This window comes from Mobula birostris, chromosome 6 (genome assembly GCF_030028105.1).
Source record: "Mobula birostris isolate sMobBir1 chromosome 6, sMobBir1.hap1, whole genome shotgun sequence".
NCBI lineage: Eukaryota > Metazoa > Chordata > Chondrichthyes > Myliobatiformes > Myliobatidae > Mobula > Mobula birostris.
The window spans coordinates 113,548,638-113,562,953 of NC_092375.1; the positions used below are offsets into that span (position 1 = coordinate 113,548,638).

Sequence of the window (14,316 nt, forward strand, 5' to 3'; positions counted from 1 at the left end):
ATCAGTAAGCTTCACAACCTCCTTGTGCAATTGGATCCTCGATTTCCTTACTTGCAGACCCCAGTCAGTTCGGATTGGCAACAACATTCCCTCCACAACTTCCCTCAGCACAGATGCACCACAAGGCTGTGTGCTTAGCCCCCTGCTCTACTCACTCTACACTCATAACTGTGTGGTTAAGCACAGCTCCACTGTTTGCTGGTGACACCACTGTAGTAGGCGAAATAAATTTGCTGAGGAATCAGGATATAGGAGGGAGATTGAAAATCTGGCCTAGTGATGCCCTAACAACAACTTCTTACTCAATGTCATTGAGATCAAGGAGTTGATTATTGACTTCAGGAGAGGGAAACCAGAGGTCCATGAGCCAGTCCTCATTGGAGGATCAGATGTGGAGAGGGTCAGCAAGTTTAAATTCCTCTGTTATTGTTTTGGAAGACCTGTCCTGTGCCCGACATGCAAGTGCAATTACGAAGAAAGCACAGCAGCCCTCTACTTCCTCAGGAGTTGCAAAGGTTTGACGTGACATCTAAAACTTTGACAAACTTCCATAGATGTGTGGTGGTGCGCATATTGACCGGCTGCATCACAGCCTGGTATAGAAATACCAATATCCTTGAAGGGAAAATTGTACAAAAAGTAGTGCCAGCCCAGTCCATCATGGGTGAAGCCCTCCCCATTGAGCAAATCTACACGAAGCATTGTCACAGGAAAACAGCATTCAACATCAGAGACCTCCACCACACAGACCATGCTCAATTCTCATTGCTGCCATCAGGAAGGATGTACAGGAGCCTCAGGACCACATCACTAGGTTCTGGAACAGTTATTATCCTCAGACCAAAGGGGATAACTTCACTCGCGGCATCATTGAAATACTCCCACAATCTATTGACTCACTTTCAAGAACTCACATGTTTTTGATATCTACTGCTTATTTATTTATTGTTATTTCTTCATTTTTGTATTTGCACAGTTAGTTGTCTCTTGCACACTGGTTGAATTCCCAAGTTGGCCTGGTCTTTCATTAATTCTATTATGACATAATTCTACTATGGATTTATTGAGCATGCCTGCAAGAAAATGAATCTCAGGGTTGTTTACTTTGAACTTTGAAATAATCAAATTTATAATGTATCTCCTACCTTTGGAGATCTATACAGACTCTCCCTGATTTTATCACTTCATCCTTAAAACATTTTGTAACTCCCAGGCAGCAGATGAGAGGTTATTCAGGCTACTGTTCCCCAACTCCCCCTCACAATTCTCAAGCAGCAGAAAAGTGTGGACAATTTTTCCAAACAAAAGTCAGTTCAAGTTGGCTATTGAAAACTTGTTACCATAAGACCATAAAACATAGGAACAGAATTAGGCTATCTGGCCCATCAAATCTGCTCCACTATTCCACCATGGCTGATCTATTATTTTTCTCAAGCCTATTTTCCTGCCTTTAGTAACCCTTGACACCCCGACTAAGAACCTATCTGCTCTAAAAATACCCAATCACTTGGTCTCCACAGCCATCTGTGGCAATGAATTCCACAGATTCACCACCCTCTGGCCAAAGAAATTCCTCCTCATCTCCATTCTAAATGGATGTCCTTCCATTCTGAGGCTGTGCCCCTGGGTCCTAGCCTCCCCCATGATAGGAATCATCCACTCTATCAAGGCCTTTCAATAGTTGATAGGTTTCAATGAGATTAACCCCCCCCCCTTCATTCTTCTAAATTCCAGTGAGTAATGGCCCAGAGCTATCAATCACTCCTCATACAATAAGCCTTTCATTCCCAGGATCATTCTCGTGAATCTCCTCTGAACCCTCGCTAATCTTAGCACATCCTTTCTTAAATAAGGGGCCAAAAAATGCAAGGCTTCATGGTCATGGTAGTCTTTCTCGGGGTAAACCCAACGTATTTGACTGCTCCTCTTGTCCGTTGGCAACCCTATCCCCTCCTCGTGTCGGCCGGTCCACAAAAATATTGTCAATAATAAACCGGTCCGCGGTGCAAAAAAAGGTTGGGGACCCCTGCTCTACATTTAGAAAATAATCAATGCTTTTATACCTTCTACCAAAGTGCATGACCATACACTTCCCAACACTGTATTCTATCTGCTATTTCTTTGCCCATTCTCCTAATCTGTTCAAGTCCTTCTGTAGCCTCTCTACTTCCTCAAAACTACCCCTCCATCTGTCTTCGTATTGATGTCCAAACTTGCCCACAAAGCGATGAAATCCGTCATCCAAATCATTGACATACAAAGTAGAAGGAAGTGGTTCCAACACCAAACTCCCAGCAGAACACCCCCAGTCATCAGCAGCCAATTTGAAAAGGCGCTCATTATTCCCACCCTTAGCTTCCTGCCAATTAGCCAGTGATAATTTCCTGTAACACCCTGGGCTTGTTTATCAGCCTTACGTGCAGCACCTTGTCAAAGGCCTTCTGAAAATCCAAGAGCATAATATCCACCGATTCTCCTTTGTCTATCCTGCTTGTCATTTCCTCAAAGAATTCTAAAACATTAGTCAGGCAAGATTTTCTCTTAGGGAAACCATTATGTAAATATTTGGAGGCCGGTTACATGCCTCCAAGTACCCGAAACCACATCCTTAACAATCAACTCCAACATCTTTCCAACCACTGAGGTTAGGCTAACTGGCCTATAATTTCCTTTCTTGTGCCTTCCTCATTTTTTGAAGAGTGCAGTGACATTTGCAATCTTCCAGTCCTCTGGAACCATGCCAGAATCTAGTGATTTTTGAAAGATCATTAATAATGCTTCCACAATCTCTTCAGCTACCTCTTTCAGAAACCTCAGATATACTTCATCTGGTCCAGGTGATTTATCTACCTTCAAACCTTTCAGTTTCCCAAGCACCTTCTCCCTAGTAATAGTAACTCCGCTTATTTTTGCCCTTGACACTGGAACTTCTGGCATACTACTAGTGTCTTCCACAGTGAAGATTAATGCAAAATACTTATTCAGTTCGTCCACCATTTCCTTGTCCCCCATTACTGACTCTCCAGTGCCATTTTCCACTTGTCCAATATCCATTCTCATCTCTCTTTTACTCTTTATACATCTGAAAAAGCTTTTGGTATCCTCCTTGACATTGTTGGCTAGCTTACCTTTATTTTTAATCTCTTCCCCACTGTATAACTTTTTAGTTGCCTTCTGTTGGTTTTAAGTTTTCCAATCCTCTAATTTCCCCCTCTTTTGCTTTTAAGTTGGCTTTGACTTCCCCTGTCAGCCATGGTTGTGTCATCCTCCTTTAGAATACTTCTCCCTTGTGATGTATCTATCCTGCGCCTTCTGAATTGCTCCCAGAAACTCCAGCTGATCTGCTATCATCCCTGCTAGACTCCTTTTCCAATCAACTTTGGCCAGCTCCTCTCTCATGCTCTGTAATTCCCTTTACTCCACTGTAATGCTGATACATCTGACTTTAGCTCCTCCCTCTCTAATTGCAGAGTGAATTCTATCCTATTATGATCACTGTCTCCCAATGGTTCCTTTACCTTAAGCTCCCTAATCAAATCTGGTTCATTTCATATCACCCAATCCAGAATAGCTGATCCCCTAGTGGGCTCAACTACAAGCTGCCCTAAAAAGTCATCTTGTAGGCATTCTACTGTCCAAGAGGACCACAACCTTGTCGCAGGGTTTGGAGGCTTGCATGCCTCAATGATCCAGACAGCTACATAGGCTGGAGTCAGGCCTTTATGCTTTAGCTCTTGGTAGGGTCACTCATGCCAAACAGGTCAAAGGGTAGAGGCCAGACTAAGCGTGATCAACTGGTCCTCCAGGTTCAGGGATTCACCTCAGGGCTAACAACCCTGACTGGTAAAACAAAACTGTTACGGAAACAGCAATGAAGAATCCTTCTACTTTTGAGTGTGACAGTATTCCTGAGTCTCCAGCTGGAAATTGTATGACTGACAACAGTGAAAACCAAGATGGAGGACCCTCACTGCTGTCCTAAACGCCAGCGGTGTAACGGGCAGTAGATTAGGCATTCTACAAATTCTCTCTTTTGGGATCCAGCACAAACTTAACTTCATACTGAAATCCCCCATGACCATCATTACATTGCCTTTTTGTCAAGCCTCTTATATCCCGTTGTCATTTATAGCCCACATCCTGGCTATTGTTTGGAGGCCTGTATATAACTCCATCAGGTCTTTTTACCCCTGCACTATCTTAATTCTACCCACAAGGATTCTACATCTTCTGATCCTATGCCATCTCTTTTTAAGGATTTGATGTCTTTTTTTCCCAACCGAGCCATACCACCCCTTCTGCCTACCTGCCTGTCCTTTCGATACAATGTGTATCCTTGGATGTGAAGCTCCCAACTATAATCCTCCTTCAGCCACGTCTCAGTGACGTCCACAACATCATACCAGCCAATCTCTAACTGTGCTACAAGATCATCTACTTTATTGCGTATACTGGGCACATTCATATATTAAACTTTCAATCCTGTATCCAACATCCTTGTTCATTTTTTTCCCCTTTTACAATACAACTCCTCCAAATGACTGCAACTTTGCCCTATCATCTGTCTGTCCTTCTTGATAGTCCCACTACACACTGCCTCTGCTTGTAAGCCAACAGCCCTATTACTTTGGTTCCTTAAATTAGTTTAAACCCTCCACAATAGTTCTAGCAAACCTACACGTAAGGATATTGGTCCCCCTCGGGTTTAGGTGTAACCCGTCCCTTTTGTATGGGCCATATCTTCCCAGAAGAGATCCCAATGGTAGAGAAATCTGAAACCTTGCCCCTGGACCAGTTTCTCAGCCACTCATTCATCTGCCAAATCATCCTATACTTTCCCTCCATATATACATATACACTCTTTATTTTATTACGTACTGCAACGCTGCAAAACAACTTATTTCATGACATATGCCAGTAATAATAAAACTGATTCTGATTTACATTTTTCCACCATTCTAATAGTGAAAATCTGAATACTAATATTGGCAAACTTTAATTATTAATTAATAAAGATAACGATATTTTAAAGATAAGCTTTAATTGTCACATGTACAGTGAAATACGTAACTTGCGTCCACAACCAACACAATCTGAGGATGTGCTGGGGGCAACCCGCCAGTGTCACCATGCCTCCAGTACCAACGTAGCGTGCCCACAGGTTACTAAACCTAACCCGTACTACTTTGGAATGTGGGAAGGAACCTGAGCACTCAGATGAAACCCATGAGGAGAACATACATCTCCTTACAGTTAGCGGCAGGAACTGAACTCTGATCAGTGATCGTTGGCACTGTAAGGTGTTATGCTAAACACTATACTACTGTATTGAATATATACTAAATGACATTATATTAAATTACATAAAGTATATTAAATGAACAATATTAAAAGCTCTATAAAATTCTGGTTAGACCACACCTAGAGTATTGTGCTCAGTTCTGGTCACCTCGTTATAGGAAGGATGTAGAGGCTTTTGAGAGAGTGCAGAGGAGATTTACCAGGATGTTGCCTGGATTAGAGGGCATGTCTTATGAGTATATGTTGAGCGAGTTTTCACTTTGGAGTGAAAAAGAATGAGGGGCGACTTGATAGAGATATACAAGATGATAAGAGGCATAGATCAAGTGGGCAGGGAGAGACATTTTCCCAGAATGGAGATGCCTAATACTAGTGGACATCATTTTACGGTGATTGGAGGAAGTTAATTTTACACAGAGTGGTGTGTGGAACATGCTGCCAATGGTGGAGGTACAGACAGATACATTAGAGACATTTAAAAAACAGTTAGAGACATTAGACACATTTAAAGCACATGGTTCATATAAAAATGGAGGGCTATGTAGGAGGGAAGAGTTAGATTGATCTTAGAGTAGTCCGAAAGGTTGGCACAACATCATGGGCCAAAGGACCTGTATGTACTGTGCTGTAGATGTTGTATGTTCCAAAACTCTGGTTCGACCACACTTAGTATTGTGTTCCATTCTGGACATTCATAATAGGAAGGATGTGGAAGCTTTCAATGCTGCTGAATTACAAAGTATGTCTTATAAGGAAAGGCTGAATGAGCTAGCACTTTTCTCTTTGGAGTGAACGATTGACGAGAGGGGACAATACATGTTTACAAAATGATAAGAGGCATAGATCTAGGGGACAGCCGGAGACCTATTCACAAGACATTAATGGCTAACATGACAGGACATAATTTTAAAGTGATTGGAGGAAAGTATAGGGGGAGAGGGGATGTCAGAGGTAGGTTTTTTTCAAATAAGCACGTGTTCCTTCTACTGGTGACGTCCCTTGACACACTCAAAATTTGCACAAAGAATGGTTGTTACCTCAGGTCGCCGGTATGTTTGCGCATGTGAACCGTGAGATAGTGCTTCCACTTGGTAATGTAACCACACTCTGTACACATGTAATTCTTATGGTCAGAATGCGTGAGCATGTGCTTCGACAAGTAGCCCATGTCCCTGCAGGTGAAATCGCACAGTTCACATTTATGTGGCTTCTCACCTAAAGAGGAGATTAAAACCAACAGAATAAAATCTAATTAGACACAATAATTATTCTACAAACACACCTCAGTTCCCACAGAAGTATAAAATCTTTGTTAGGCCTAAATGAAATGTTATCACACACAGAGGGATCTGGGAATAAAGATGCATAATTCTTTGAAAGTGGCGTCCCAGGCAGATAGGGTCACAGACAGATAGGTACCTTTCCGTAAGTGCTGCCTGACTTGCTGAGTTTCCCCACCATTTTGTGCATATTACTCTGGATTTCCAGCATCTGCAGAATCTCTTGTGTTTAGGGTTGCAAAAAGGAGGTTTTGGCACATTGGCCTTCATATAGGAGTTGGGATAATAATAATTATCATTATTGATGCCATAAGGGTATGAAAGGATGTAAAGAACTTATAATAGATTCTGTAATTCTAAATCAAGCCCAGCAGAAGAGCAAGAATCTTTCATATTGTTACATTGACTGCTAAAAAGAATTTGATTCCATCCCACACTCATGGTTGATAGTCTGTGTGTGTGTGTGTGTGTGTGTGTGTACACACTGCATCCAATACCTGTGAAATTCCTACAACATCTGATGAAGCATTAGCATACTATAATCACCCTATCTATCAACAAACAAAAAAAAACAACCATTATCATGAAAATAAACTGAGGCATTTTCCAGGATGACTCTCTAAGCCCACTTGGGTTTTGTCTAGCTAAAACCTGCTTTCTAATTCACTGAATCAGACGTAAATAGAGTATCAAACCAGAGACAACTAAATGAAGTACACTTTGACACACTTCTATACATGACTATTTGAAATTACACGTTCCTTCATCAGTAAAGCTAAAGCAATTAGTTCAAACAGTGAACTATTTCCTAAAGATATAGACATGAATTTTGGATTAGTTTAGGGCAGAGCATTAAACACAAAGAACGTACAATAGAGCTGGCAGAATATAAAACAGGGCAGCAGAATACAATACAGCTGCTGGATGAATATGAAACAGACAAGTATCTGGGATATCAATAAGCAAAGCAAATAGATCATTGTGTGATAAAGGGAAAACTTGTGACAAGTTTACTTCAAGACTTAAGAAAATCTGCCAAACAGAGCTCAATAGTAAAAATATGACAAAGGCAATAAACACTACACTCAAATGTAATTAGATTAACACTACCTAGGACAGGAGGAAGAAGAGGAAAAATAGACATTAAAAAATTACTCAACGTCTCCGGATACATTTTCATCAACGATAACAGGATTCAGCACTCTACACAAGCATATGCAATTCTGATAAGTACACACTACTAAACGAATGAAAAACCCAGAAAAACAAATAACTGATCACTACAGAAGAAAATGTTAACTGAAGGAAGAGCATGATCCTCCACGGAAGACATCTCCACGATCTGAGCAGACTAGATGTTGACAAGGAAGCATTGAATGCCTGGCTCAGAGTTGGAGACCTCTACCCAGAAACAGAATGGCTCTTGTGGCAATACAAGACTAGGCAGTTAACACAAAAAAAAATCATTAAAATACAGAACAAGAGACCAACAAATTCAAGATTATAAATGCAGAAAATGCCAAGAGAAACCAGAAACAATCCAACACATTACAGGATCCTGTAGCAGCTTCACTCAATCTGATTACTTACACAGGCACAATCAAGTGGCAAACATCATCCACCAAAATCTTGCTTTAAAATACCACCTCATAAAAAACACAATACCTTACTATAAATACAAGCCTGTTCCAAATTTAGAGTCAGAGTCCTACAAATTATATTACGACCGATCCCTTAGGACCATCTATAATAACCGTCTGGATATAATATTACAGGATAAACAAGCACGAACAACTTAATAGATGTAGCCATTCCAAACAGACATAACATACAGAAATCATTAAGTGAAATACACCAGAAAGATGCTGAATTAAAAGAGGAAATTGAAAGACTATGGAATATGAACAGGGTATACATTGTCCCAACAGTAACTTCTACAAGTACGAGGGGTGATTGATAAGCTTATGGCCTAAGATAGAAGGAGTCAATGTTTTAAAACCTAGCACATTTATTTTTCCTACATTTACACACGTAGTCCAGCGGTCGTGGAGCATACAGATCCCTTCTTTGTAGAAGTCGGCGTCTTGGACCTCCAGAAGTGGTCCACAGCAGGGGTGATTGATAAGTTCGTGGCCTACGGTAGAAGGAGATGAGTTATTAACTTCAAACTTTCTTCATTTTCACTCAAAGGGTTGAACTGCAAGTGCATGTAAGGACAGTAGTATAACTCATCTCCTTCTACCTTAGGCCACAAACTTATCAATCACCCCTGCTGTGGACCACCTGGAGGTCCAAGACGCTCTCGTTACATGCACATGCAGTTCGGCTCTTTGAGTGATTATGCAGAAAGTTTGAAGTTAATAACTCATCTCCTTCTACCTTAAAACTTATCAATCACCCCTGCTGTGGACCACTTCTACAAAGAAGGGATCCGTATGCTCCATGACCGCTGGACTAAGTGTGTACATGTAGGAGGGGACTATGTTGAAAAATAAATGTGCTAGGTTTTCTAAAATTGACCTATCAATCACCCCTCATAGTATCACCCCAAAGTCACAATACAATTATACAATTAGGCCTACAGAGCAATACTTTTCTAAATCTTCAGAAAGCCACAGCACTAAACACTACTAGTATAGTCCAAAAGTTTGTCCAAAAGCAACTGAGAAATGAGTGTGCTTGGCTATGTCCATACCTCAAGTTTAACCGGCTTGAACTGAGAGAAAAAAAATACAGTACTGTGCAAAAGTCTTAGGGACATGTAAAAAAAATCTGTAAAGTGAAGGTGCTTTCAAAAATAATGAAAATTTCCTAAATATCAAAAAAATGAATATAAAGTGCAGTAAACAGTAAAAAAAAACTAAATCATATCAATATTTGGTGTGACCTCTGTTTGCCTTTAAAACTGCATCAATTCTCTTAGGTACACTGTCAAGCAGTTTTATAAGAAAATTAGCTGGTAGGTTGTTCCAAGCATCTTGAAGAACTTGCCACTGTTCTTCTGCAGATTTTGGCTGTCTCACCTGTTTCTGTCTCTTCAGGTAATCCCAGACAACCTCAATGATGTTGACATCAGGGTTCTGTGGAGGCCATACCATCTGAAACCAAATAAAAAATCTAGGCGCCTAAAACTTTTGCATAGTACTGTAGATATTATAACAATGACTTATTTATAGAGTTTTTTTTATACATATGATGTAGTTAAAAGTGTTTTACAATGGGATAAAGTGCAAGCATGAAAATAAAAGACAAAAAGATGTTAGTTCAAAGCAAGATTAAATAAATAGGTTTTGAGCTAGCATTTAAAAGTGTCAACTGAGTCTGCATCCCTTATAGTTTTGTACTGAATACCACAGTTTGGGAATGTGGCTCAAAAAAGCTGACCTACTAATGATCTTTTGTGGGAGATTGTTTGAATTTAAGAGACCAGCAGTAGAAGACCCAAGAGCTCAAACAGGATTATAAAACAAAAGCGATTCTGTGATGTACTCTGATCCCAGACTATTCAGAGCTTTAAAAACAAGTAAGAGAACTTTAAAATCATTTTTTAAAGTTTCAGAAAGCTAATGCTGAGTAGCTAGAATGAGAGCGATATGGTCCCCCTTACTGGTTTTGGTTAAAAGACTAGCAGTGACAGTCTGAGTGAACTGAAGTTTGTCAATAGATTGCTTTGGAACGCCAGTAAAAAGTGTACTGCGTAATCTAGTCTATTGGGCATAAAGGCATGAATTGTTTTCTCAGCATCATTACATGACTGAAATGGACATATCGTACCTTAGTAATATTTTTAAGTGTAGAAATGCTGTGCTGGTCACTTTCTTTATGTGGGATTTAAAATTCAAATCAGAATCAAGGATAATACTTAGGCTTGCTACTTCTAATTTTACAAGGGGAGCCAAGTTCCCAAGTTTATCAAGAAGTTTCCCCTTTGGCTTTGGGGCCAACCAAAAGACTTTCAGTTTTATTTTCATTTAGCTTTAAGAAATTATTTCTTAACCATTTGCTTTTGCAGCCATACCAGGAATCAGAAAATAGGGTATTATCATCATCAGGTTCAACTGAGATGTATAATTGTGCCATCTGCAAAACTGTGGAAATCAAGTTTATGCTCTCTTATGATATCTCCTAAGGGATGCATGTATAAAGAGAATATGGGAGCAAGACAGCTTCCCTGAGCAATACTAAAACGTACATCACATCTTTTAGAAAGTTGGTCTCCAAGAGAAACAAAATTATTTCCTCTCAAAGATATACGAGTGAAACTAATTAAAGACACTACCAGAAAGGAAAACCCCATTCTCAAGATGATCTAGGAGAATGTTGTGTCAATTGTATCAAAGATTGTGGAGAATTAGAACTGATATTATGTTGAAGTTGCTAGACGTTAGTGGGGTCAATCTTGGAGTATTGTGTGCAGTTCTGGTCACCTACATGCATAAAAGATAACAATAAGATTGAAAGAGTACAGAGAAAATTTAAACAGATTTTGCCAGGACTTGAGGACCTGAGTTATAGGGAAAAGTGGAATAGGTTAGGACTTTGAAAAAGGACCTTGTGCTTTGCTGGCATATATGATGAATAAACTCTTCTTGGACTTCCAACAGGTGCAAGTATTGAATATAATCAACTTTTCCATGACAAACACTGCCAGCTTCTTCAGGGATGATAAGATTTTATTCCCAAATGCATAGGAGAATAAGGAAACATTTGGTAGAGGTATACCAAATTTTGAGGGGTATAATTAGAGTAAACGCAAACAGGCTTTTTCCTCTGAGGTTGGTTGAGACTAGGACTAGAACTCATAGGTTAAGGGTGAAAGGTGAAATATTTAAGAGGAACCTGAGACGGAACTTCTTCACACATAGGGTGGTGAGAGTGTGGATAGAGCTGCCAGCATATGTTGTGGATGCTGGTTTAAATGAAACGTTTAAGAGAAGTTTGGATAAGTACATTGATGGAGGGCTATGGTCCATGTGTGGGTCAATGAGACTAGGCAGAATATTAGTTCAGCACAAACTAGATGGGCCAAAGGGCTCATCGGTGCTGTAGTGCTCTATGGCTCTGTAACTATGACAGTTTTATTCCCCAGAGCGTTCTAACTTTCTAAATTATGTAACTATAGCTCCACTGTCCCCTGTAGATGAGTAAAGATCTCATGGTGCTATTTCACAGAATACCAGGGACTTGTCATCAATAATAACACACCCAATTGCACAGGCCTTTAACACACAGCTGTTCGCGGAATCCTCCCCTGATGTGCAACACGTCCTGCTTTACAAATGCAACCCCAATGTTAAAGTACTTGTTATATTTATGGTTGAGCTCCTGTGGGAAACTTCAGGGTGCTACAAAAATGCCTCACAACCCACCTTCTCCTCATGCAATTGGATCCTCAATTTCTTCACTTGCAGGCCCGTCAGTTTGGACTGGCAACAACGTCTCTTCCACGATCTCCATCAGCACAGGTGCACTACAAGTCTGTGTGCTTAGCCCCATGATCTTGAGGCCAGTTCATTGGCTATATTTAAGAGGGAGTTAGATATGGCCCTTGTGGCTAAAGGGATCAGGGGGTATGGAGGGAAGGCTGGTACAGGGTTCTGAGTTGGATGATCAGCCATGATCATACTGAATGGCGGTGCAGGCTCGAGGGGCCGAATGGCCTACTCCTGCACCTATTTTCAATGTTTCTATGTTTATACTAATCACTGTGTGGCTAAGCACAGCTGCAATGACATATTTAAGTTTGCTGATGACACCACTGTTGTTGGCCGAATCAAAGATGGTGACGAATCAGCATATAGGAGGGAGATTGAAAATCTGGCTGAGTGTTGCCACATCAACAACCTCTCATTCAATGTCAGCAAGACTGGTTACTGACTTCCAGAGGAGGAAGTTGGATGTCCATGAGCTAGTCCTCAACAGGGGATCAGAGGTGAGAAGGTCAGTAACTTTAAATTCCTCAATGTTATTACTTCAGAGGATCTGTCCTGGGTCCAGTATATAAGTGTAACTATGAAGAAAGTCTTTACTTGCCTAGAAGTCTGTGAAAATTTGGCATGATTCTGAAACATTGATAAACTTTTATAGATCTGCAGTGGAGAGTATATTGACTGGTTGCATCATGGTCTGGTATGGAAACACCAATCCCTTGAACAAAAGTTCCTACAAAAAGTAGTGGATACAGCTCAGTCCATCAGAGGTAGTGGTGGGGAGCACATGTATATGGAGTACTGTCGCAGGAAAATAGCCTCTATCATCAAGGCCCCCCACTACCCAGTCTATGCCCTCTTCTTACTGCTGCCGTCAGGAAGAAGGTACAGGAGCCTCAGGATCTGCACCATCAGATTAAGGAACAGTTATTACATCTCAACAATCAGGCATTTGAATCAGAGGGGATAACTTTACTCATCTTCACTCACCTCATCACTGAAATGTTCCCACAACCTCTGGACTCACTTTCAAGGACTCTTGATCTCATGTTCTCAATATTTATTGCTTCTTTATTTATTATTATTATTTTTTCTTTTGCATTTGCATAATTTGTTGTCTTTTGTACACTAGTTGTTTGTCAGTCCTGATGGGTGCAGTCTTTCATTGATTCTATTGTGTTTCTTCGATTTTCTGAGTATGCCCGCGAGAAAACAAGTCTCAGGGTTGTATATGGTGACATATATGTACTTAGTTAATAAATTTACTTTCCACTTTGAGCCTTATGTTCTACCTGCACTCTATTTTCTGTGTAACTGTGACACTTCACACTCTGTCATTGTTTTACCTTGCTCTACCTCAATGCACTAGTGTAATTAATTGATTTGTATGGACAGTATGCAGACGAGTTTTCCTCTGTACCTCAGTGACAATAATAAGTGAGTTTACCAGAATGGGAACCGTACACGAGATGAGCTCCTGCTTTGCCAGATTTTAGAACATAGAACCACCCATGATGCCCAGCTATGTCAGTTCCACTTGCTTGTGTTTGGCACATATCCTTCTAACTTTTCCCATCTATCTACCTGTCCAATTGCCTTTTAAATGTTTTTATATCTGCCTCAACTACTTCCTCTGCAGCACGTTTCATACACAGACCACCCTCTGTGTGAAAATGCTGACCATTTTACAATACAGAACATAGAACAATACAGCAAAGTATAAGCACAAGAGATTCTGCAGATGCTGAAAATCCACAGCAACACACAGAGAATGCTGGAGGAGCTCAGGAGGTCAGGCAGCATCTATGGAAATGAATAAACAGTTGACATTTTGGACTGAAGCCCTTCATTATGACTGGAAAAGAAGGGAATAGATGCCAGAATAATGTGGTGATGGGGAGGGGAAGGAGGTCAAGCTAGAAAGTGATAGGTGAACCCAGGTGGACTAGAGAGAATGGGATGAAATAAGAAGCTGAGAGATGACAGGTGGAAAAGGGCTGGAGAAGGAGGAATCTGATAGGAAAGGAGAGTGGACCATGGGAGGAAGGGAAGGAAGAGGAGCACCAGGGGGAGGTAATTCTTAAATATGGAACTTGTCTTAAATGTTGGAACCAAGGTCTTGTCACTAGGACAGCAAGCTGTTTACTGTAATGTTTACCTGTGCTGCACACTGCATGCACTTTGAACTATATTTTATTAACTTACCTGCAGTAATATCTTTGTTTTATGTGCTGTGATATATGTATACTTGATGATAATAAACTTGAACATGAAATCACTTGCAGAAGGATACACCCCTGGTATTA

The 14,316-nt window shown here is 40.5% G+C and overlaps 1 protein-coding gene across 3 annotated transcripts in view; it reads right to left on the reverse strand.

Annotated features, from left to right (window-relative positions):
- The window catches only part of znf142 (zinc finger protein 142), a 50,379-nt gene that overhangs the window by 21,597 nt on the left and 14,466 nt on the right, over positions 1-14,316 (reverse strand). For all 3 annotated transcript variants that reach the window (XM_072261045.1, XM_072261046.1, XM_072261047.1), the window contains one exon: positions 6,339-6,516. In XM_072261045.1, the coding sequence (XP_072117146.1) occupies positions 6,339-6,516 (178 nt within the window). The remainder of the gene's footprint in view (positions 1-6,338; positions 6,517-14,316) is intronic.